The following is a 25,316-nucleotide window of genomic DNA, read 5'->3' as shown; positions in this document are numbered from 1 at the left end:
TATCACAGTGGCTCTACATCATTTCTAGGACTGTGAGATCACAGCTTGGACAATTGTTTTATGTGGCTGCAGTGTCACTTCTCAATATAATATATCAATTCTTGGAAAATCGTTATAAAGTAACAGGAAGACAAATCTTTTCTAGTGCTTAGCAAGACACTGGAAAGGGGCATCAATGAAATCTCTGGTAATGTAACCCCTTTCTTACATCTTAGCTACCTTGCCTTTCGCTAAGGGCACATTCCTACCCTCCAATACCAGGCAAATATTACTGCATATTTTGTAAAATCAGTATTTGGTTACACTTCTGTTTTGCTACTAGTATTTGCTTATAATTGTGTAAAGGACATTGAGATACTTCAAATATGGAAGGAGCTATATAAAATGAAATTCTATTTAAATAGTATAGTATATTGACATTTTAGCAGTTTCGATGGTAATCTGATGTCTCTTTATATAAAGCATACATGTATAAATAGTATATAAAGGGTTAATAAATGATAGTTGTTTTAATAAATGGCTTTCAACTCATATTTTATAGAGTTCAATAGTCAGTAATGTTGCTGATAAGCTTGGCTTATAGCCATATTTAACACATATTACAAATGTCTATAACATACTTATAATATCTATTACCCTTTATAAACTATTTATACATGGCTCTGTGATAGGTTGTGATAGACTCACCATGCTATCATCAAAACCCCACCAATATAGGTTAATTGAGACCTAATTGGAAGGTCAATCAACTGAGTAGAACTACAGCTGAGGGACTAATTAGAAGGAGAAGAAACCCCAGTAGCTGGATGCATATAAATTGGGAAGATGGCAGCCTTGGAGTGGAGTGCCAGAAGCAGGCAGGATGTCTGTGTGCTCTCTTCCGTTCCTCGGAAGCGAGTGGGGACACTGGCTAGGGCTTGTAAATAGCACTATAGGCAGAGGCCTGCTGGAACAACAAAATAAAACAGGCTAGTAGTAAAGGAGACCTGAAGTAGTGTGGTCTGTAATTAAGGCCTGAAAGGACTCTCAGACCACCCTGTGACAGTGTCCTTAACATAAAGTATGGCCCATGTTTTTGTTAATAAAACTCTGGAAAGAAATTGCTTTTTTTCAATGTTACCTTGAATACTGAAGCCTGTACAACAGCTCAGTATTATTAGGCAAGCTACAGTTTTAAGTAACTATCCCGGGTATCACTCTATATACTGCATATGGCTATGTTTCTCTACAAGCCGTAGGCAATTGTTTTTTCATTCCCTTGAGTATTTTCTGAAGTCAGCCTTCACTGTATTCTGTAACAATGTTAGTCTTGGATTATGTGTTTTAAGTATGAAATAGGTGGGAGTGTACTATTAAATATATCAGACGTGGTTGAGAATTTTCCATTTCTTTCGATGGAAAATATGGGGAAAATGTCTATTTTCCCACCAAAAAAAATGGTCTTTAGGGAAAATTAAAATGAAAAGGTTCCGTTTCGGGTCAGTTAAACAATGTTTGTCTGCCTGAGCCATCTTGATGCCTCAGTCTGAATGCCTCATGCCCACATTCTCTTCTATGGACCAGGCTCCCTAGCCACTCTATCTCCCATGATACACTGTGGTACTGGGGCCCCCACAATGTATGGCAGCAGCTCTGCCAGAGAGAAAGAGTGCAGTGGGAGATACAGCCCAACCAACCGATAGGGGGAAATGCGGGTGTGACAGCGTTCAATTGGTCCACCGAGCCGCTGTGGGGCCGTGGGGAGCTACTGGCTCACTGGCAGGCCTTGGTCACACCTTTCTGTCACTAGGGAATTAGCGGAGAGAGGTGCGCCAGCCAGCGTCAGTGGCGTGCCCTTCAGGCAGGTGGGGCGCCGGCTCGAGTCAGTGGCGTTGTCGGGATTCTGCTACCCAAGGCGGGTTGGCCAGGGTAGGGGAACGCAGGCCCACCCAATTCCACTGCGTTCCAGCCCAGGGCCCTTACAGTGGCGGGAGGAGAGGGTCCCGCCGCTTGGTCAGCGGGGAGCCATCCGCAAGCAACACGCTGACCAAATAGACCCACCGCACTGTGCTGTTCTGCCCCTGGGCTACTTCCTACCCGGTCTCTCGAGTGGGTCCCTCTGGTCCCTCCAGCTCATCAGGGTATTCAGCTGCTGGCAGCTTCAGCTCCCCCTCTGCGTCAGGCTCACACTGGCCCGGCTTACTGCCTGGCTCCTCCAGTTCCTCCACGTACTTGGCGGCTGGTAGCCCCAGTCCTTCCTCCAGGTCAGGTTTCTCCTGGCCCAGGGCCTCCCCTGGCTTGGCAGCAGGGTCTGAAGGGAACAGCCAGCAGTCTGTGTCTGTCTCCCTCCCTGGTGCTGCCCTGACTGGGCTAAGGGTCCCACCCTTTGTACTTCCTGTTCCACTCCTCCCCTTCTGGGGGTTGGAGTAAGCTTGGTCTGGCCCTGCACACTCAGGCTGAGAGAGTGGCTCTTTACCCTCTGGTTTGAAGGGAAGCCACCCTGGCTCCCTACAGGGGGTATGCAGCATCCAAATGACAACTCTCATGAGGCATCATGACTTTTCAAGTGCATGCAAATTAATGTCAAACTGCCTCAATATGAAACGTTTTGACATTTTACCAATCAAATTTTGGGATTTTTATTCCATGAAACGTTTTGATATTTCAACTTTTCATTTTGTTTCAAGACAAAAACAAATGTTGAAATATCCTCTGAATTTCCTGAGTAGCAACTACACAACGAGACTACTCATGGAGTAAGGTACTATTCTGCAGAATATGGCTAGCAACAGAACCTGGCCAATAGTAATTACTTGTGCATTCAACAGCAATTTTCTGGGATACTCCCTTCCACCAGTGACAAAGACTCTGGCAATGTGTATCAGAAATATAATAGATGTGAGAAAAGTCACAATGTTATCATTAGCTTAATAAGTTATTTTATAATTGTTAACATCAAATCAGTTATTTACATATTTCATTTGAATGCTTAGTAGGACGAAAAGGTTTTAAATGTTCTTTGCTCCTGTTCTTTCTTTACTGTGTTTTCTCTCCACTAGGACCCTCTGATCTGTTTAGTGTTTCTTATGCTTGATCTATCTTTATCTATTCTCTTGATGTGAGGTAGTAAATAATATTAGGGTAGTGGCAGGGTGGAAGGGCCTTAATGCTGAATTATTGTCTTGTAAGACATTTTTAAGATTGTGCAGCGTTATTGGTAGAAATGAGCAGAGGCAGCTTCTCTTTTGAATATGAAAGTTCACAAAGGCCTGGCTTTAATTACTTGGTCTAAATGCTGATTTGATTTTAATGTTTTAATTATTTTGTTTCTCTAAATGTTATTGATATGATTGCTGTCCTCTTTTGGCTAAATTCTGACTTTGGGAACCATAGCTACATTGAGAAGGGTATAGAAGTGTAGTGCCTAACGGGAGGCATTCTGCTCACAGGATGTCTCCAAGGCATTGAGGGAAGAATGCTCATATGTGCACCCCCCCGCCCCCCCTCCCACACACAAAAGAGTACAATGTGCTCTTCACCCACCATTAGCCTCTAAATGCTAGCAGATTGCTCAAGGGAAAGGAGCCCTAGCTATATGCCCTACTGACCAGTTCACATCATCTTTGGCATGTTGAACTTCTCTGATGATTCTTCAGGACCACAAATAGCCCCATTGTGCCTGCCTCCTGCTAGGGACATTAGAGGGAAAAGAGCTCCCTTCTTTCCCTCAGCCACCTCAGTGCAAAAACACAAGTTCTTAGAAGTTAAAGTTGGTAAATACCCCTCAGCCTTTTCAATGTAGACTTGCCCCATCAGTAGATGGTTTTTCAGTTCTTTGTCCAATCCCATTTTAAATCTCTCAAGTGCTGGAGCGTTCAACAATCCCTATAAGATTATTCCACAATCCAGTAGAACTCACCTTTCAGAATTTATTCTTGGTTCAGCCTACACTTTCCTTTTTCTTTTTAACTGTTTTCTTGTCACTCTTAATCCTTCTATCTGCTCTTTCTAAACATTATAAACATGGTAGTCTGATGGGTATGAGAGCAAGAGTGGTCTGGTGGGCAAGGGACTGAACCCAGGACTCAGGCAATTGGGTTTAATTCCCAGATGTCCTACAGGCTTTCTGTGTAACCTTGGGCAAGTTAGGTTACCTCTCTATGTATTCATTTCTCCATCTATAAAATGGGGATAGTACTTTCCTTCCTCTTAGGGAAGTTATGAGGATCGATTTGTTAATGGTTGCAAGGTGCTTCATTTCTTCATCCTAGATAGACATCTAAAGGTGCACCAATTAAATTCAATAATAATAACTTACTTATTGCTATTTATTCCTGTTATTTTTCAAATAATGTCTCAGCACATTCACTTTCTCCTTTACCACTCTTCCTGTTATTGTTTTCAAGATGTTGGAGCATTTTTTGAAGAGGGGATGTGGCTCCGATATAATTTCCAGTCCCCAGGGATCAGTGTGAAAGACTTAGTCAGCCGAACTATGTTGAGCTCTACAGACCATGATAACACTGTTTCAGACCTCAGCTTGAATAAGGAGGTGCTCAGTTTCAGCTTCAGTACCACCAAGTCCCCTTGTGTCCTCCTGTACATCAGCTCTTACACCCAGGACTACATGGCGGTGCTTGTCAAGCCATCTGGTAAGTGATCATTCTGAGCTTTCTCCACTGAAGTTACTACTGATAAAAAAAAAATTGGCACACAATAGCCAAAGCAAAAGCCATGAGCTAATGAGAAGATCTCTACAGCCATGTAAATTCAAAGCAGGAGACACAAGGCCTGATTCTGTATTTTATTGCACTAGCTTTACGCTGGTATAACTCTTTTCAAGTCAATGGAGTCACATGCAACTGGTGTAACAGAGTGGAAAGTCAGGCCCATAGGGTTGGATTTAGATCATACTGCCAAGAGATGGTTTGCAGCTGAGAATCCCAAGCAGAGGGAGGCGCCTATCTCCAAGAGAGGAGGTAGGGCTTAGAACATTCCCCTTGGCTTGGCACCTCCCATTGGTTAGCTTAGGTGAGGAGCCTCCTAGCATGCTGGCTTTTTTAGTCCTGTTCTGAGGCTTCTGTCTCTCCTCATTCATTGTATAGGGAGCGTAGGCGCCTAACCCAGGCTTTGTGAATCCCAGTGGTTTTCTAGGCTACTAAAAGTTAGGTGTGGTGATTATGAGTGTCATCACGCCTAAATTTCTTTATGAATTTAGCTCTTTTTTTATAGCACTGTGATATCCTCTGTTGCTGTTGCCCCTCCCACCCCAACCCCAAAATTAGTTTGTTACATAATCAAAAAGAATACAGTGAAAGTCCATGGCTTGATCCTGCACACTCTTAGGTTTGTGAGTTACTTTATTCACATGCCAGAGTGTTTCCAGGATCAAGCTCTAAGCAATGTTTGTCAGTGCCACTTAATTGTAAGCAGCCACAATATCAACTCATTCTCAGATGTTTAGTGCAGCTTATCATTGTTGGGAAGGGAAGATCAGGGAGGCAGTGAGTGGTATTTCTGAGAAGAGGAGCGGTGCATATGGACAAGATGGAACTTTTTTTTTCCAGTTTGCATTTGGACTGCTGCATTATATAGAATTTTAAAATAGTCCTGGCTTTTGTGGTTTATAAAGAGCCCATCAAAGCTCACAAATGCACTTGTATCTTTTTAATATAAGCCCCAGTCCTCACATTTACAATACATAGGCAGACAGCTGCACCTTTGCAGAACCCTTTGGCTTCAGTGGGACTATGTGCAGATGTATGCCTCTGCCCACACATTGTAAATTGCAGGATTGGAGCCATATTTATCATTTAATTCTAATGCTATAAATATTACATCAATAAATACAGATGGAACCTTTCCAGCAGAATTATAACTCAAATATAAGATTAGAACCATATAGTCAATGTTTTCAGTAAAGGTTGCTTTAAATCCACACCTAAATCCACTTTTAGGCCTCTAAATAAGTGGCCTAATTTTCAGAAGTGTTGACCTCACGCGGTAATGTCTTTGGAAGTCAGTGGAAACTGTTGGGTGCGTAGCACTTCTGAAAATCAGGCTACCTATTTAGATGTCTAAATAGGTACTTAGAAGTAGAGCTTGCTAGACATAGAGAGAGGTGGTAGGGAAGTATAAAATTCTGACTTTTTGTTGAAATATCAAAAAAGAAAATATTTTGATTCAAAATGGGGCTTCCATGTTTTATGGGAATTGTAATTCAAATGCCTCATGCTCCTATTCTCTTCTGTGTGCTGGGCCCTTTGGCCAAACTATATCTTTAAACATGCACAAACTTTTCCTCTCTTGGTGAGGGGAGAGAATGCATCATAGGAATCCCTGGCCACAGTGCATCATGAGAGAAGTAAGCTCTAGCCAGAGAGAATGAAAGCATAACATATTTGAACTACAGCTCCCATGGCGTATAACCACATCATTTTGAATCAGAATATTTTGGGGTTTGGCTAAAAACTGAAAACTTTTTGGTGTGAGGGCATTCAGTTTTCTGATGAAATATTGAAATTTTCTGCAAAAAAATGTTGTTTCAGAAAAACAATTCTCCTTTGAAAAAGAGCTGCGATGAAAAAATGTTGACCACCTCTGCTTAGCAACCTAACTTGAAGCACCCATTTGTCAAAACCCTTTTGCGTCAAATACTAAAAGTTTTCCTTCAGAGTCCTTCAAAACACCCCAAGGACACCTGACCCATAAACAAGAACTAAATGGGATTGAAAGAAAGCCTTTTGTGTTCACATATAATTTCAATATTAATCTGCCATAAATCAGATGATATAATTATTACATAAGTATCCTTAATTTATTGATGGAAATCCTTATTCCCTCTACCAAATAAAACTCTTATTCTTTTGTTTCTGTATTTAGCTTTAAAAATTTTATTCGGGCAAGGATAACAATCTCAACAGAACAGTCTTGCTTTATATGTTAACATTTATAAGTCACTTTCATACCATTCCATGTATAATTCTGACTTGTTTATTTTTTAGTTAGTACTGTTTGCAGCTGCTTTGGTTTGAGATGCTGGTCACTATCTGGTTTATGGTTGTAAACTGGAAACAATTACCACCCCACTAGGTTTAAATGATCAGGCACTGACTCTTCCTATTTAAATTCTTCTGCAGCAGAGCTCAACTCCAAGAGCGATTTAAATATGAAATGATGGAGGTCACAAGTAAAAAGTGAAATGAAGAGGGGGGAAAAAAGCTCTGGGAAATAAAGGTATAAATAGCTAAAAATGTTGTACATTTCTTTCTATAGGAAGCTTACAGATTCGATACAACCTTGGAGGCACAAGAGAGCCATATAACATTGATGTAGACCACAGAAACATGGCAAATGGACAGCCACACAGTGTTAATGTCACACGGAATGAAAGGGACATAGTTCTCCAGGTAAATATACATCTGAGCCTTTGGATACTATATAGCTTTATTACTAACAGTGATAGTCATAGGTATACCAAATATTACTATTATTGCCTTCCATACAAAGATATGAATACACGTTACAACATAGCATAACTGGTCCCAAATCTATTGAATCCAAGTCTTGTGAGCTAGTCATAAGAGCATCCTTTCTTTCTTACCAATGCCCTAAAATTTCCAATATGCCTATCCTTAAATGTATGCACATGAATAGATCCACTGAGCTCAATGGAGCTATGGCCAATGGAGCTATTCAAGAGCATAAAATTAAGGATGTGCATAAGTGTTGGCAGGATTTGGGACATAAGTGAAGGAGTATGACTGAGGGCCTAGGACTCTAGATTCCTGAGTTCCAGTCCTAATTCATTTTCTGTGTGACACTGGCAAATACTTCACCTATCTGTGCCTCAGTTTATTTCTCTGTAAATGAGCACAATACTATTTATGTACCTCACAGAGGCCCTGTGAGAAGCAGTTAATGTTTTCCAAACATCCTTTTCTTTGTTTAAATATATGTTAATCAGATAGTTCTGCTTTCAGTTCCTGTCACATATGTGAAAATATATGGAGAATATCAAATGGTGTGGTATAAAAGCTTTACTGCCATTTGTTTCAGTTAGACTGAGAACTTACAAATGGCAAACCAAAAATAAAATAGGCATATCATCCCAGACAAGTGCCAATAAAACCTTATACCACACCGCAGCTTCATTTATTGTACAAATGCCTCAAATTTTATAGAAAAACTGTCTGAGAAATATTTAGGAAGTATTGAAAAATGGTTTTGGCACAGTTTTACATGTTCTTTTGCCTTTATAGCCAAGCTCCCTTAGTACCATGACTCCAGCTATCCAAGCCTTAGAAACAGAAAATACATTTTAAAAACTTCAGAAGAGTACACAAAGTAGATTTATTGTATATAATAATGTCATAGTATTTGTGAGCTACTAAGGCTAGAAACAAAAGCTGTATGTCCACCAGAAAGGGGAAATTTCTGGGTTTTCTACTGGTATAAATCCTGTTGCTAGCATTAATGTGTTGTAAGATACGGGACCTTAATTCTGTCATTAGTGTAGAATTGAATATTGCCCTTCCTCTACCTTAGTACATTGTAATTTTGGAGAGAAACTCCACATTTGAGAAAATGAGGGAAAGGGAAACATTTCTCTGGCAGGGTTTGTTGGTTGTTTTTTTAGTTATTTAAATGATGGATGTTTGAAGATTGACCAGCAGGTCCCTCAAGGAATCTCAGATAGCTGGTCCATACTTAAGGCATCCAAAGAGTTGACTTCCTTATTTTATGTTGTCTTCTTTAATCCCCTCCCCTAGTTTATAATGTGAGGGAACCAGCACAGCAGGCACCATGAATAAAATATAACAAGAGGAGGGCTCCTTGGGAACCAAGCCAAAAGATCAAGGATGGGAGCTGTCACTGTATTCACCAGGAGGTGATCAAAATGGATACCTGCCAGTAAAAAAACGGCAGGGGGAAAACTTTGTCAGTGGATTATGGCATCATATGCCTGAAGCTCACAGTCAAGTATGCACTCATCTCTGATTCAGAATCACTTTGGTTGCACTGAGGCAGAATTTCTTCAGAAAGTTACTTTTATGTTTGTAAAGAGTCACAGCCTTAGCAACTGTGTAACATGTACAGACTATTCACCAAACTGTTTTGGTAGGGTGTTTCTTATTTATCAAACTATAAACTGATATCAGGTAAGATTTGCAGTCAGTTTTTCCTCTGGACTTTAATGCTTCTATTTTGTGGTGCCTGGAATGTTTCCTGAACATATATGGCTGGTTGTTACAATTTGTTCTAGAACTTGGTGATGGGATATAAAACCCTCTCCCATACTCTATTTGGAAAATGCCAACACAGTTAAGGGTGCCAGCCTTGCATTAATTAGCCTAACTCTAGCTTCTCATGGGGTTAATCCAACATTACATTGAGTGAGAGAGAGTAAACTACCCATTTGGGTCCTTGGAGGCTTCCACACACCTTTAGGGTTGCACTGATAGGGTAAACTAGGTTGAGGGCTTTTTACCCTGTCAGGTCAGCAGACGTATGGAACAAACTGGGTTAAATAGTTTGGGAGCAGATGCAGGTGGGGCTTATTAAACTACAGGGCCCAGATGATAAGCATGAAAAAGAGAATAAGGAAAGGAGTGGATCATGATAGGAAAAATCCTATACTACCTATATCATACCCTGGAAAAGGGAAGATTTTAATTTGGTTCTGGTTTATACCCCAGAAAAGGGAAGGCTTTGAGGTTTACCTGTTTTTTCCCTGTAAATGAGGCAACTTTAACATGGGTATATACATACTTTAGAGAAGAAGGCATTGTTTTGTTCTGGTGAGCTGCACTAACCTCTGATACGGAGCCCATTCCGAGACACAGGATTAATATCACCTGCCATTTCTCAGAATCTGGGAAGATATGCACTCCTCTGTGCTTGAAAATGTGGGTGTTAGAGATCAAAGTGACTTATTTTCTCAGGGTATGTCTACACTGGCAGAGTTACAGCACCAGCAGTTACAGAGCCTCTCAGAGAGCGCTGAAGGGAAACCGCTGTTGTGTGTTCACACTGTCAGCTGCCTGCACAATAACGTGTTCACACTTGCATCACTTGCAGCAGTATTCGGAGCTGTCGTAAATATAAAGGGAAGGCTAACCACCTTTAAATCCCTCCTGGCCAGAGGAAAAACCCTTTCACCTGTAAAGGGTTAAGAAGCTAAAGATAGCCTCACTGGCACCTGACCAAAATGACTAATGAGGAGACAAGATACTTTCAAAGGCGGGGGGGAAACAAAGGGTTCATTCGGTCTGTGTGATGCTTTTGCCGGGACCAGAGCAGGAATGCAGGTCAGAACTCCTGTAAAGGGTTAATAAGCAATCTAGCTAGATATGCGTTAGATTCTGTTTTGTTTAAATGGCTGATAAAATAAGTTGTGCTGAATGGAATGTATATTCCTGTTTTTGTGTCTTTTTGTAACTTAAGATTTTGCCTAGAGGGATTCTCTATGTTTTGAATCTGATTACCCTGTAAGGTATTTACCATCCTGATTTTACAGAGGTGATTCTTTTACTTTTTCTTTAATTAAAATCCTCTTTTAAGAACCTGATTGCTTTTTCATTGTTCTTAAGATCACAGAGTTTGGGTTTGTGTTCACCTATGCAAATTGGTGAGGATTTTTATCAAGCCTTCCCCAGAAAAGGGGGTGTAGTGCTTGGCGGGATATTTTGGCTGGGAGACATTTCCGAGTGGGCACTTCCCCTGTTCTTTGTGTAACACTTTGGTGGTGGCAGCATTTAACCTAAGCTGGTAAGAATAAGCTTAGGGGGTCTTTCATGCAGGTCCCCACATCTGTACCCTAGAGTTCACAGATGAAAGGGTTTTTCCTCTGGTCAGGAGGGATTTAAAGGTGGTTAGCCTTCCCTCTATATTTATGACAGAAACGGTGCACTCTGGGCAGCTATCCCACAGAGCAAATCTTCCTCTTCTGCCACTAAGAGTTGTGGGAAGGCAAAGGGGGTTGTGGGGCATCCTGGATCCTGTCCCAATGCCACATGATGCATTGCTTCACATCCCAGCAATCCCTGTGCTTCCATCTGAATTTGGCACCATCTGTCAACAGTTTGTGTACTGTGAGCTCTCCATCTTCGGTCCATCTTCGGTCTGCAGGAATGGATCCCTCACTCGCTGCAGCCCTGCAGCACAAGGACACGAGAATGAGAGCTGCCCTGCTGTTAGAGAAGAATGCCGATTGCACCACGGAAGCTGGCTACTCCAGACTGCTACCAATTAGTTGCTAACCAGTTCGGAGTAGGAAAGTCAACCGTTGGACTCATGTTGATGGAAGTGTGCAGGGCCACTAATCGCATCCTGCTCTGAAAGACTGTGACTCTGGGCAACGTGCGTGACATTGTGGATGGCTTTGCACAAATGGGCTTCCCTAATTGCGGAGGGGCAATAGATGGCATGCATATTCCAATTCTGGCACCAGACCACCTAGCCACCGAGTACATTAATCGGAGGGGGTATTTCTCAATGGTTCTCCAGGTGCTTGTAGATTACTGTGGGCATTTCACGGACATTAACGCAGTCTGGTCTGGAAAGGTGCATGATGCCCACATCTTTCAGAACACTGGCCTGTTCAGGAAGCTGAAAGCTGGGACTTTCTTTCCAGAGCAGAAGATCACTGTAGGGGAAGTCAAAATGCCCATTGTGATCCTAGGAGACCCTGCCTACCCCTTAATGCTGTAGCTTATGAAGCCATACATGGAGCACCTTGACAGCAGAAAGGAGCGGTTCAACAACAGGCTGAGCAAGTGCAGAATGACTGCTGAGCATGCTTTTGGCTGTTTTAAGGCCTGCTGGTGCTGCCTATATGGGAGGCTGGACTTGGCCAATGACAATATTCCTATGCTTATAGCTGTGTGCTGTACGCTCCATAATATTTGTGAAGGAAAGGGTGAAAGCTTCACTCAGGGCTGGACTGCTGAGGCTCATCTCCTGGAGGCTGAATTTGAACAGCCAGAGACCAGGGCTAGTAGAGGGGTGCAATGGGGGCCATAAGGATCAGGGATGCTTTGAGACAGCAATTTGAAGCTGAAAGCCACTAATATTTGTTGCTGTGCTCGGGAGTGCTGTGCTTGTAATGCTAGGAGGTGATTGTGATTGGTGCAGATGATGCACTATGAAGGTTTAAGAAAATTGCCTGATGCTTTGCAGGGCTCTGTTTGCTTTCAGTTAAAACAAAACAACTCTTTTATTAAAAAACAACAACTGAGGGGAGAGAGAACCAAAAAACCACATCAGCACTGAGGGGGATGCAGGAAGGGAGGGTCCCAGGGGGAGGTGAGGCCCCAGGATAGTTAAAGATTTGTGTATGTTCAGGTATCCAATCCAACCTTCTCCTTTTGAGTACAGTGCAGTGGGTACTGTACTTCAGCTACTATTCACATATCTGTCACTAACTGGCTGACCCCCAGCAAGCACACATGAGCCACAAGACCCCCAAAATGGTGAGTAGCTGCAGGGGCAGGGAAAAACAATGTTCCAGGACCATACTGGACATGTGGCTCTTGGGGAGAGCCATGACTGTAGGGGGAGGAGGGGCAGGGCTGGATTACCCAATAGGCAGACGAAGCACGTGCTTAGGGCACCAGCAAAGTAGGGGGCACCAAAAAAAATGAGATTTTTTTTTAAAAAATTTGATATTTCAAAAAAAGCATCAAAGCAGTCATCATGGGAAAAATCAGAACTTTGTTAGACTTCCTTACACTCCACTACACACTCTTCCCCCATTTTTCTGTTCTCTTTTTATTACTTATCCCCACCTAAACCAGGGGGGTGTCCTACTAACATAGATCGAAATAATGCGAGGAAATCAGGTCCTGTCATGTATTGCAATGTGTGGATGTGTCAGAGAATGAACCTGCTCATGCTGTAAATAATAGGAGAAAAGATCCTGCTATGTGGGTTGATTTCAGTACCGATGATGTAGCTTACTGGATAGATCATGGACCAAATGACTGTCAACACCACACTAGGCCATTTGAAAAATCATGTCGGACTTTTACCAATGGCAAACAAACAAGATATTGTCCACAAAAAATATTTTTCGGCATGAAAGCTGTCATAAATATAAAGGGAAGGGTAAACCCCTTTGAAATCCCTCCTGGCCAGGGGAAAGCTCCTCTCACCTGTAAAGGGTTAAGAAGCTAAAGGTAACCTCGCTGGCACCTGACCAAAATGACCAATGAGGAGACAAGATACTTTCAAAAGCTGGGAGGAGGGAGAGAAACAAAGGGTCTGTGTCTGTCTGTAGTCGTCTTGGCCGGGGACAGAACAGGAATGGAGTCTTAGAACTTTTAGTAAGTAATCTAGCTAGGTATGTGTTAGATTATGATTTCTTTAAATGTCTGAGAAAAGAATTGTGCTGAATAGAATAACTATTTCTGTCTGTGCATCTTTTTTGTAACTTAAGGTTTTGCCTAGAGGGGTTCTCTATGTTTTTGAATCTAATTACCCTGTAAGATATCTACCATCCTGATTTTACAGGGGGGATTTCTTTATTTCTATTTACTTCTATTTTTTATTAAAAGTCTTCTTGTAAAACACTGAATGCTTTTTCATTGTTCTCAGATCCAAGGGTTTGGGTCTGTGGTCACCTATGCAAATTGGTGAGGCTTTTTATCCAACATTTCCCAGGAAAGGGGGGGTGCAAGTGTTGGGAGGATTGTTCATTGTTCTTAAGATCCAAGGGTCTGGGTCTGTAGTCACCTAGGCAAATTGGTGAGGCTTTTTACCAAACCTTGTCCAGGAAGTGGGGTGCAAGGTTTTGGGAAGTATTTTGGGGGGAAGGACGCGTCCAAACAGCTCTTCCCCAGTAACCAGTATTAGTTTGGTGGTGGTAGCGGCCAGTCCAAGGATAACGGGGGTAATATTTTGTACCTTGGGGAAGTTTTGACCTAAGCTGGTAAAGATAAGCTTAGGAGGTTTTTCATGCAGGTCCCCACATCTGTACCCTAGAGTTCAGAGTGGGGGAGGAACCGTGACAAAAGCGAACGGTGAGAACTACACTCGAGAATGGCTACTGTATTCACCATCAACAAGGTCTGTTTACTGTTTTGTTTGCAAACTTTTTGCATATAAACCTTCAACATCCCAGTTTGCTGCAGATGGATTTAGTGACTGGCGGAATACTGTTTTAATTGAACAACATGAAAATAGCACTACTCACAGAGATTCAATGTTGACATATTTAAACCGAAGACAGGGCTTTGGATTGACACAAAAATTGTGAGAAAATATTAAAGGGGAGCGTGAATACTGGCAACCTGTCTTGCAGCGTGTTATAGCTGTTGTTCAAACATTAGCTGAATGTGGTCTGCCTTTCCAGGGATCAAATGATATATTTGGATCATTGCAGAATGGAAATTTCGTGGGATTGTTGGAGCTTGTGGCTCAGTTTGACCTATTTTTAGCAAGCCATATCTCAAAATATGGGAATGCTGATGAAGGTAATCCATCATACTTATCCAAGACAATATGTGATGAACTCATTGGTCTAATGAGTAACAAAGTTTGTTCAGCTATTGTGGATGAAATAAGTACTGCTGGGTACTTCAGTTTATCTGTTGACTCTACACCTGATCTTTCACATGCTGATCAATTGAGTATTGTACTAAGATATGTCTCCCACAGGTGGAAAACCAGTTGAATGATTTATAACATTCCTCAATTTGAAAAGCCACACTGGTGAAGAAATGGCAAATCAAGTACTGCATTATCTGTGTCACTTTTGCAAAACAGATTTCTCAAAGTACAGAGGTCAATCTTATGACAATGCTGCCAACATGTCAGGGCATTATCAAGGAATGCAGAAGAAGCTTTTAGAACAGAACAAATATGCCATATTCATACCATGTGCTTCACACTCTCTCAATCTTGTTGGCCGCAGTGCTGTTGATTGTTGTCCAGTGGCAGTAAGTTTTTTCTCAACAGTCCAGTTACTTTATACATTTTTCTCTGCCTCAACACACCAATGGGCAGTTCTTAAAACATATTTGGGCAATGATTGTGTGTTGAAATCTCTTTCTAATACTTGCTGGGAGACACATACAGTGGCAACAAGTGCAATTCTGGAGTCCTACTCAAAGATTGTGGATGCATTAGAAAGTATAGCTGAAGACCAGTCACAAAAGGGAGAAACTATACAAGAAGCAGAAAACATTGCAAACAAGATGCAAGAACTAGAGTTTGAATTCATGTTGACCATGTGGAATGAAATTTTACACCACTTTTACCACACAAGTCAAGCTCTCCAAGAAAAAGAATTGGATTTGAAAACATGTGCAGATCTCTGTCAATCATTAGCAGACCACTTACACACTTTGAGGAATGATTTTGAAAGATTTGAAGACATATCAAAAGATATCTTGCCTGACACTAACTACAAAGAAGCCCAGTCCCGCAAGCAAATCAGAAAAAAACAAGCAAATGATAGCAGTGCAACAAAAACAGCATTGAATCCTAGAGACAAATTTCGCATATCTACTTACTACTCTATAATTGATACACTTGAAGCTCATATGAAGAGGAGAGGTGAAGTGTACAAAGAAGTATCAAGTAGATTTTCTTTTCTAAACGATATGGACTTATCTGATGAACAATATGCACAAGGTTCCCAAAAGCTAGTTGACTCATACCCTGTTGACTTGAACATGAATCTCTGTGGAGAAGTATGGCAGTTCCACTGTTATATGCACGCAAAATTTAATGAAACAGGAAAAATGAAATTCAGTCTCATTGATCTTCATGGCACAATATTGAAAGACGGAACACGATGTATATTTCCAAATGTAAAGATCGCACTACATATTTTTCTAACATTGATGATTACTAACTGTTCCACAGAACGCTCTTTTTCTCAGCTGAAAAGAATAAAAAACCCTCAGAGAACAACAATGTGTCAGGACAGACTTGATTCACTTTCCCTATTGTGTATGGAAGCAGACATGCTTCGTCGAGTCAGCTTCGATGAATTTATCCAGAATTTTGCAATCAGAAAATCTAGAAAGAAGCTATTTTAATTTCAGCATACATGTAAGTTTTGTGTCATTTCAAAAAATAAAATTTTATTTTATGGTATGGTATTGTTTTTATTTTGGATTACATAAGGGGGGGCACCATAATCTTTTCAGTGCTTAGGGCCTCTAAAGGTCTTAGTCCGGCCCCTGTGGGGGCTTTATAATCATTACTATCCCCACATTTTCCACAGGCTGTGTTCATTATGGAAGATATCTCACTGCTGAGGGTGAGCGGGGAATAAAGGGCTCCAAGACTGTGGCTTCCGCCCTGGCCCTTATGCAGCTCACCTGTGTGCAGCAATGCCACCCCCCAACTCCCCGTGACAGCAGAGTGGTGCAGGAAAGTCACCCTTAATGAGCCCAGGAACAAAAGAGCTCAATCAAAGAACCTGGGCAGCGGATTGCCCAGTATCTCCATGAGAGTTTTGTGGAGATCTCTGAAGCAGATTCCCATGAAGTGAGAGAGTCAATCAACACCCTGTTCCGCCACTCAGACTAGGCATGTGGTGGTATGTGCATCATACAGACACAAGCCTGCTTTCTGCAACCTTCCTGCCCCCAACAAATCACTTCAGTGATTCCCAAAATCAAAGCCACTTACCGGGAGCCTCCTCTCCTGTTTGCGCTTCGCCAAGCTCCGACAGCTGTGACTGGCTAGACTCCTCCAGGGTAGAGACGAGCTCCTGACTGCATGCATCTCTGACCTCAGAGTCATCCTCTGCCTCTAGGTCCCCCTCCACATTCTCGTCCAAGATTTCCTCCTCCTGGCTCAATTAACTTCAACTGGCATGCGAGCCACCAAAGTATTCACAGTGGCCTTCACAGTGGAGGTGGGGTCGCCACCAAGTATCACGTCCAGCTCTTTGTAGAACCAGCAGCTCGTGGGCGCAGTGCTGGAACGGCAGTTTGCATCCCGCGCCTTGTGGTGGGCATTCCACAGCTCCTTCACTTTGACCCTGCACTGCCTCTTTCTGTCATGCATCATGAAATCTGTCTGTAGGTATCATAATTCCTACAGCTGGAGCGCAGCTGGGACTGGACAGCCTCCTCTCCCCAAATGCTGATGAGGTCCAGCAGCTCGGCAATGCTCCATGGAGCAGGCCTTGTCACCTGGAAAGATGCACTGAGACCACTGCTTGCGTCACCGAGCAAACAGGAAGGGGACTTTCAAAATTCCCAAGAAATTTAAGGAGTGGTCCCCTGAGGGCAGGGCCGTAGAGTTCAAACCGATGACCAGAGAGGCGGGAACAGGCATTGTGGGACAGCTCCCAGAAGCCAATCGCAGCGCTGTAATCGACCAGGGTGTCCACACTGGCACCGCAGTGCTGTACCCCCGGCACAGTAAGCTGTACGCCTTTAGTCAGAAACTGCGCCGTTTCTGGGCACCAAGTGCCTTGGCAGTGTGTACACCTCGGGAGTTACACCGCGGAAAGCTGCGTTACTGCGCTGAAACTTGCCAGTGTAGACAAGGCCTCAGTGTCCTAAGGTAGGTCACAATGTTTGGGTTCTCTTTGGCACAATACTGCCACGCCAAGTGGACTTGTATTTCCTTTTATAAACCATTTTCCAGCCTGACTAGCAGATTGTTTACCTCTTTTTAAATGAGGCAGATTGCTTGCCAGGTACACTTTCTCAAACTCTCACAGCACTAGAAAATGTCACTCTCATCAGTGCCCCAACTCCAGTGCATGGAGTTTGTTTTTCTTGTGTTAACAGCAAGTTCATATTCAGAATACCTGTCTCTCTAACTTACAGTAATAACCCTGTAGGGTACATTCAGTGTCAGAAATATTTAAATAATCTTCACTCTGACAATAAATCACTACTACATATTTTCTGCAGAGTTGTTTTATCACAACTCTCAGGGGTATCACTTATGAATAAATAGAATAAGAGGTTCACTTTTGAGCCCATTGGTACTCCAGCTAATGCTATAAACATACGTCTGTTGAATACTTGGATACTAACTTATGTCTTTGTGCCAGTCAATCAGAACTTGATTAAAGTCTTTGACATAAATACATATAGGCTTAAAAACAAATGTTTAGTGTAAATGATTTTAGTCATTGCAATTATGGCCCTCATCACTAATATAGGCATATTTAAACAAAGTAACAGGGACTCTGTCAAACAGGCTGTACATTACAATTGTCTCATTCAGTGACTGTGAATAAATCAACAGTTATTGCCTCATTAAACTACTGTGTCCTGTTTGTAATGCCACCAACTTCTCAAGAATTGCGTCCAGTGTTAACTGTTGGTCTAGGCTTCAAGAAAACTATTTTAAAAAAATTCATATAGGAAAACATTTGATCTTTTTTTCTTCTGCTTTTTTGATGATGTGGACAAAGTTTAAATCTGCTTATAAAAATTCTTGTCTCTCACCTCTATTAAAATATCAACTACCAGTAGCCATGGCACATTTCCAAGGCTGCATAAGTTCATCTGCAGACAAGAAGAAGCTAAGTAAGACAAATGGGGAATATGTTATCCTAGTAAATGAAAAGTCAGGAGCTGGGCTTTAGGCCATGTAGGGCAAGTTTTATTTGTTTTGACTTCATTAAAGGTTATAATACTTCAGTCGGGTATTTTCCAGATCATAAACAACAGAATAGTTTCTATCTAATATAAAGTTTTTGGTGATGAAATGGTGCAGAGATTTATTCACACATCAATAAAGCCTCTTTTTAAAAAAATTTAAAAAAATCCAAGAAAAAATCTTCCTATGCTTAGGGCCTGATCCACAGTCCATTGAAGTCAATGAGAGTTTTTCTGTTGATTTCATTGGACTTTGGATTATGCCCTTATAGAGCAGTGAAATGGAAAGAATTTCTGTCTTAGGGCTAGACTCATACTTTCTCCCTCTGTCTTCCCGTGCAGTGCCCCAAAAATCAAGATTCCAAATGAGGATAGAATCTGGACACTACACTATTCTATCTTCCTATTATACTTGTTTTTCCTGTTGTGCTATATAAGAGCTATTAAGTTTGTTACACAAGAAATAAAAACGGGATGTATTTAATATTAAATAGAATAATACCCAAAGGAACACAGCAAAATGTAATGTTAACAATCAGTTTCCTTATTGGGATATATTTGTAGATTCTCAGCAGGTCTCCAAACCTCCATGCCTTCTTTTAAAGCCATTTCCATGTATGTATTATGTACCCCAGGGCTATGTACCACCCAGCCCAACAAATTTCTACCGGAACACGTTCGCCATCCTATATAAGCTTCATGAAATATATGAATGTCGTTCAAAAATAATATCAGTGTCTGGCATTAAATCTAACATACTCCCATCTACAGTTTGCAAAATGAGACTGTTTTCTAAACGTTCTTATATTAAAACATTTTTCTTCTCTTGGGCCTATATTTTGCAGCTTAAATTTTCCAGACGCATTAAATAACCATTTGCAAGTGGTGCATACTCTTGTATATCTGAAACCCACCTCACAATGAACTGTTCTTTTACACCCATCCACATATACTCAAATCTCATTCATTCTTCTTTCAGGCCAACAGCCAAAACAGGCCAGGTGTTTGGAACACTGGAAACCCTGGTTCTGGTCTCACCAAAGTTTTATCTTTTTCTATGAAGCTATTATTTTACCTCTGGGGGAAAAGCTCCAGCAGCTCCCCCCACCAGAGCCTTTCCTTGCCACAGCCAAAGGCTCCAGCAGTGGGGAGCTGCCGAGCCTTTCTCTGTCTTTCACTGTGGCACGTAGCTACCTGTACCCTACACACCACTGCAAATGTAGATAAGGTCTAAGAGTTAGGCCAAGATTTTCAAATGATGTTGGATGACTCAGTGTTTGAAACAGCTCAGAGGAGTTGCACTTCTAGAATGTGCTGAGTGTTCACCCTCTAGAAATCAGGCTCCATTAAAAGGGCTTAAGCCTGTATGCAAAAAATGAGCCACCCAAAATCAATGGTCACTTTTGAAAAACTTGGCATTCATTTATATATGTTTTCAAAATTCTTCCTTAATACCACGTCACAAAACACTGGCTCTCACCTAATACACTGTATGCAGAAAGATAATTTATATCATATATTTCATATAATAAAAACTTATGTGTTTCTCTGTCTGTGAGCTCATTATATTGACATAATGCTATTGTGACTAAATGCCCAGAAAAAGTCAAAAATATTCTCAGAAATAAGGTTAAAAGCCTAAAAATCAATGTATAAAATAAACATAACCAGAAATAGATCCACATTTTACATTATATGACAATACATACTGGACAAATTAATGTCCCACTAGCATTGTCTTTGAGCACAAAGGGTCACACGCTTTAATTTTAATAGCCTGGCATTAAATAGTCTATTATTGCTTCTGTTAACATTTGACATAAAGTTCATCAATTAAACATAGGGAAAAAGAGCCTACAATGATCTGAAATTACTATAATGTTATTTCAGTTGATGGTGGCCAAGGTAAAGAGTTAATTTAAGATAAAACAGGGACCTGTTCTCACATTAGTGCTCCTGTTACATTATGAGACCAACATTTAGAAACATACCTAATTATTAAGCCTTCATCTGAGTTTGCATATTTTCCACATATTGGGCCAGCTGCTATAAACCATTGACTTCAGTGGTGCTGCAGCAGTTTACATGAGCTAAGGATCTAGTCAATTTTTTTTAAGGGGAGGGGTGGGACCTTGTGTGTTTAATTTTTAACTGCAATGCATCCTATGCTGATTGCATTTCCAATTTAAATCAATGTGAAAAGCTTTTATTATAAGTGAATGCAGTTAATCCCTTTGGAAGAAGACTGTAATAGCCTAAGCAGTAGTTCTTAAATCAGTGTATAGCCCAGGAAAAGAAAATCTGGAGCCTTACTTAAAACAAATAATAATTACATCTATATAGCAAATTTCGTCTGAATATCTAATACAAATGTTAATTAAGCTTCACTACATCCCTGTTTGTTCCATATCCATTTTGCACGTTGTCAAACTGAGCCACACAGAGGTTCAAGGATTTACTCAGAGTCACAGAACAAGTTCCTAGGTTCAGTCACATACAGTCACGGATCCAGTACTTGAACCTGCTCTCACTGAAGCCAATGGCAAAACCCCATTACCTTCAGAAGTGCAAGATCAGGCCTCAAATTGGTGGTAGAGTCATTATTGAACGGTAGTCTACTCACTACGCCATAATGAGAAAATGTGGCTGTGAAACTCTGTTGGTGGGCCAAATCTTGTTGTGCTCACTCAGTTTTTGCTCAGGCCTCATGCAGGCAATGTTTTCATACCAGTCAATGGGAATTCTACTGGAATAAGGACTGATTAAAAAACGAGTAAGGACTTCTGGGTTTGGACTGTTTGTTGTGACATGCTCCAACACCACCTTGAATACTCACAGGTATTTGGAAGGAAACAGTCATGTATCTGGATATATTCAAGATAATTTTGAGATTAAAGCAGGATACCTGGGTTCTACTCTTGGCTCTGCTGTGAAAGATAGCAATAACACATTGTCCAAGAAAAGGTGACATTATTACATCAGAAGAAGGTCTAGAGAGCCTCTTCTCCTCTACCCTGAATAAGTAGGAGGGAAGGACCTCTACGTAGGGCTCAGGAGAGCATTAGGTAGTGACCCTGGCCTCTGCCAGCCCCAAGGGGATCTGGTCTACCCAAACGATTAGTTTACACTGCATTCTACTTCATGTGCGAGCCAGGTATGCTCATTGCTTTTTTGCAGAAGACCAGTAAAGTGCACCAGCAGCGAGCACAGAGCATGAGTTACATTATGAAAGTGAGTAATTATCTAAAAGAAATGGAATTTTATTGAACTTCTCCCTAACCAACAGCAACTTCCAATAAAGGCAGCCTTGTTGGCTTGATTCGACTTGAGAACTGAAGCTGAACATTTTCTCCCAGTTTGGTTTGTACTGTGTGCACAATCTTGCTGTGTATTTATATTCAGCTCAAATGCAATTAATTATTTTTAAAAGAAAAGAAGCTGTAATGAAAACTCATAAAGATAATCAAGAAACTATAATTTAACACATATTCATGATGCCATCCTATGTATATGGAAATGATGTATTTTGTATTCATTAAATAATGCAATATTCTTTTCAAATAGCATGTGATAAGTAATATTTCCTTTTCTGTTATGAGTCTTGATCCACATTAGACTGAGATAATGGCTATATTTCTTCTGATGATTGCAAGCAGTTTAGTTCTAGCAGCTGATACCTGAACAGCCACTGGATGGCAATAGAGAATCAGTTTTAGAAAGAATCCAGTCCTTCCAAGCACCTGTGTTTTTCCACTGAATGCATCCGATGAAGTGAGCTGTAGCTCACAAAAGCTTATGCTCAAATAAATTTGTTAGGTGCCTAAGGTGTCACAAGGTCTCTAAAGTGCCACAAGTACTCCTTTTCTTTTTACGAATACAGACTAACACGGCTGCTACTCTGAAACCTGTGTTCCTTTAGTCACTGACCTATAAATGTCCTGGATTAGATTCTTCTAAAATTGTGTTTTCTTTTCTAAGATTGTTCAAATAGAACACAGACAATAAAAATAAGAGAAAAGAAATCTCACCACTGACCTACCTTTGATTCCTTAAGCACCATATATACTATTTGCCCACTAGCTGAACAACATTCCCCTTAATTCATAGTGTCAAACAGGGGAAGGGCACAATTCACAAATTTTGGGTCTGGATGCAGCTCAGAACTTCCCCCAGGGGTTCAGGAGCTAGTGTAGTGGGCTGATTTCATGTATAATCAGAAACCTTTTCTTTATTTCTGCACCCACGAAAGAATCATAAAATCTAATTTCTCTGGATTTAAAGTAAAGGCTAATTCTAACCATCTATTTCAGTCATTTTCCCATATTCCTTTTTCTCTAGGGGAAGTAAAGGGGGGATTTAAATAAGCTGAGCTGAGCTTTGGTGAGGAGATCCATGAAGATATCTGAAACTTGCACTTTTGGATTTCTTCACCTACTTTTTCAGTTTTTACTTAAATTTGAACATTTCCATGCAGATACCAACAGCAAAATTTCACCAGCTCAGCCTCAAAGTACATGGCATGGGCTCATATGTAGGTCTGCCACTAACTCCATGCATTGAGCAGACTGAGAAACAGATTACACAATCTGCCTCTTGGTTCCCCCGATCCCTGGCACAGCTGTACTGGCCAGCACTCTGGATGGAAGAGGCAGAGCCAAGGTTTGGGTTTCTCCTAATCCCTACCTCCCTGCATGAGAGAGAGAATAGAATCTCCCTCCCACACTGTTCTCCATGAAACAAGTAGCTGGTGCAGGGATGTAAGGGGAATTCCTCACTCCCCTGCATTCTATCCTAGGCAGCACAGCCACACCACGTATAATTGAGGTTGTCTGACACATCCCATTACAAAACCTGTTTTCAGTTACTTGTAACTTTGCCAAACTTAAACTGTTCTGGGAGAAATTTCCCATGCCAGGTGTCAGCCTCGAGTAATTTTTGTGGTAGTTTCAGTTAAAATGGTTAGGGAGAAATATGTTATTTTGCCTATGTTAAAAATATTCTCACAGCCATTTCATTGAGACGGTATAATGATCCCATGCTTCATCATGTTTTGCTTTGGTAGGGTTTTGGGTGAGGAGGATGTTGTTTTGTTTTAAATGTACACACTACAATCTGTTTATATTAGAGAAGACCAGGTCAAAGAAGTATGCCTGGCACTTGGAGTGGAAGGTGATGAGATTTGTGATGGTCCATAGTTCCTGTGGGACTTCATTACACAGTTTGAGATTCTCCCCCAAGAGAGTTCCATTGTGCCTGAGGAGCAGAGTTGGTGAACACAGTCTTCACCCCAGATCATGAGGCAGCCTTTTAGATATGCTGGGCCCAGCTCATAGAGCACCTTGAAGATAAGGACCAAGATGTTGAACTGGACTTGATATTCTATGGGAAGGCAGCATAGATAGCAGAGGACCAGTCTGATGTGCTGGCAGTAGTCCATGTTGCTGAGGAGATGCACTGCAGCATGCATATGCAGAACAGGCCGTACTCTGTCCCTATATAACAAAATAGAGATTTCCCTTGGATTCATCAAGGGGTTGATTCTTCCACATATGGAACTCGCGCTAAAGTCAAAAGGAGTTTCACCATGCAACAGGCTGGCAGGATTGGTGCCTAACATTTTTTGATAAAGATGCTCACACTGAATCGTAAATTAATTTCACTTTTCTTTCCCGGTACATTATCCAGCCATAATTAGCTCTGTGGAGCAGGGATTATGTTTTTGTTATATGTTTGTACAGTTACTAGCACAACGGGGTCCATGCCTGGTGCTCTTAGGCGCTCCCACAGTACAAATAAATATAATAGGTGTCCTAGTGATCTCAGACGTATAGATCCCACAGCTAGAATTCTGTGCTACAGTAAAAAGAAATATTTAGACAGTGCTTTTCCTTGATGGGTGATGGAGATGGGAGAGTTCAAAGGAAATGTTAGCCAATTTCAAAATAAAGTACAGTGCTTCTGGGCCAGATTATCTTCCCACTGATAGTGCTTTTGCTTCAGTGGAGTTATCCCCGATTTACAGAAGCACAAGTCAGAGGAAAACCAGGAAAATTAGTTCTATTCTGGTTTCACACACACAGGTGAGTGTGATTCTCCTTCCACAGGAGAATGAATCAGAAACAATTCTCTTGAAGTCAGTGGTGTTAGACTAATGTAAAACCAGTTGTGAGAGACTGAAAAATCAGACCTTGGGTAATTATTTCAACAAGCTGTTCCTGGCATACCTCTCTCAAATCTTTGTTAGTTCAGTAACCAGGTGACTGTGATGATGACAACACTGAGTGCAGCACTGTTTTGGATTTCTAACTCAGATTTAAGCCATTACCATTAGTCTCCTGAAAGAAGAGGGGTGTATTTTCCTCACCTGAAACTCACATTAATGTTTATGAAAATTATGCATGTGATGCTAGATGCCAGATTCCCTTTTACCATGGAAACTAATATCAAGTACATAATTTACTGTGTGCTTGTTGGCACCTGCTGTGGTTTATGTCGCAATCCAGTTTTATTTTTAACTCTTTGTCTTCATCTGCTTATAACTCTGGAAAAAAAAACCTTCTCTTAGACTGAAATTGTACATGCCCCATCTCAGCTGAAAGGTGAACTTTTTCTTCTTGCAAGTCTGAGAAAATCTGTTCAGCCATTTTTGCATTATGTGAGACTATAAACAAATTATAATTTGCCTAAGGTAAGAAAATACTGCTACAATCTTTTCCATGCAGATAACTCAAAAATGGCTGAACGTTCAGACTTTAA

At 41.2% G+C, this 25,316-nt stretch overlaps 1 protein-coding gene across 1 annotated transcript in view; it reads left to right on the top strand.

Annotated features, from left to right (window-relative positions):
- The window catches only part of CNTNAP2 (contactin associated protein 2), a 1,667,645-nt gene that overhangs the window by 1,547,834 nt on the left and 94,495 nt on the right, over window positions 1-25,316 (top strand). Inside the window, exons 19-20 of the mRNA XM_084620442.1 lie at window positions 4,386-4,631; window positions 7,255-7,388. Coding sequence (XP_084476568.1) covers window positions 4,386-4,631; window positions 7,255-7,388 — 380 coding nt within the window. The remainder of the gene's footprint in view (window positions 1-4,385; window positions 4,632-7,254; window positions 7,389-25,316) is intronic.

Source organism: Lepidochelys olivacea (genome assembly GCF_965140295.1).
Source record: "Lepidochelys olivacea isolate rLepOli2 genome assembly, chromosome: 2".
Classification (NCBI taxonomy): domain Eukaryota; kingdom Metazoa; phylum Chordata; order Testudines; family Cheloniidae; genus Lepidochelys; species Lepidochelys olivacea.
The sequence above is the reverse complement of the archived record's forward strand: the minus strand, read 5'-3'. Positions and strand labels throughout refer to the sequence as shown.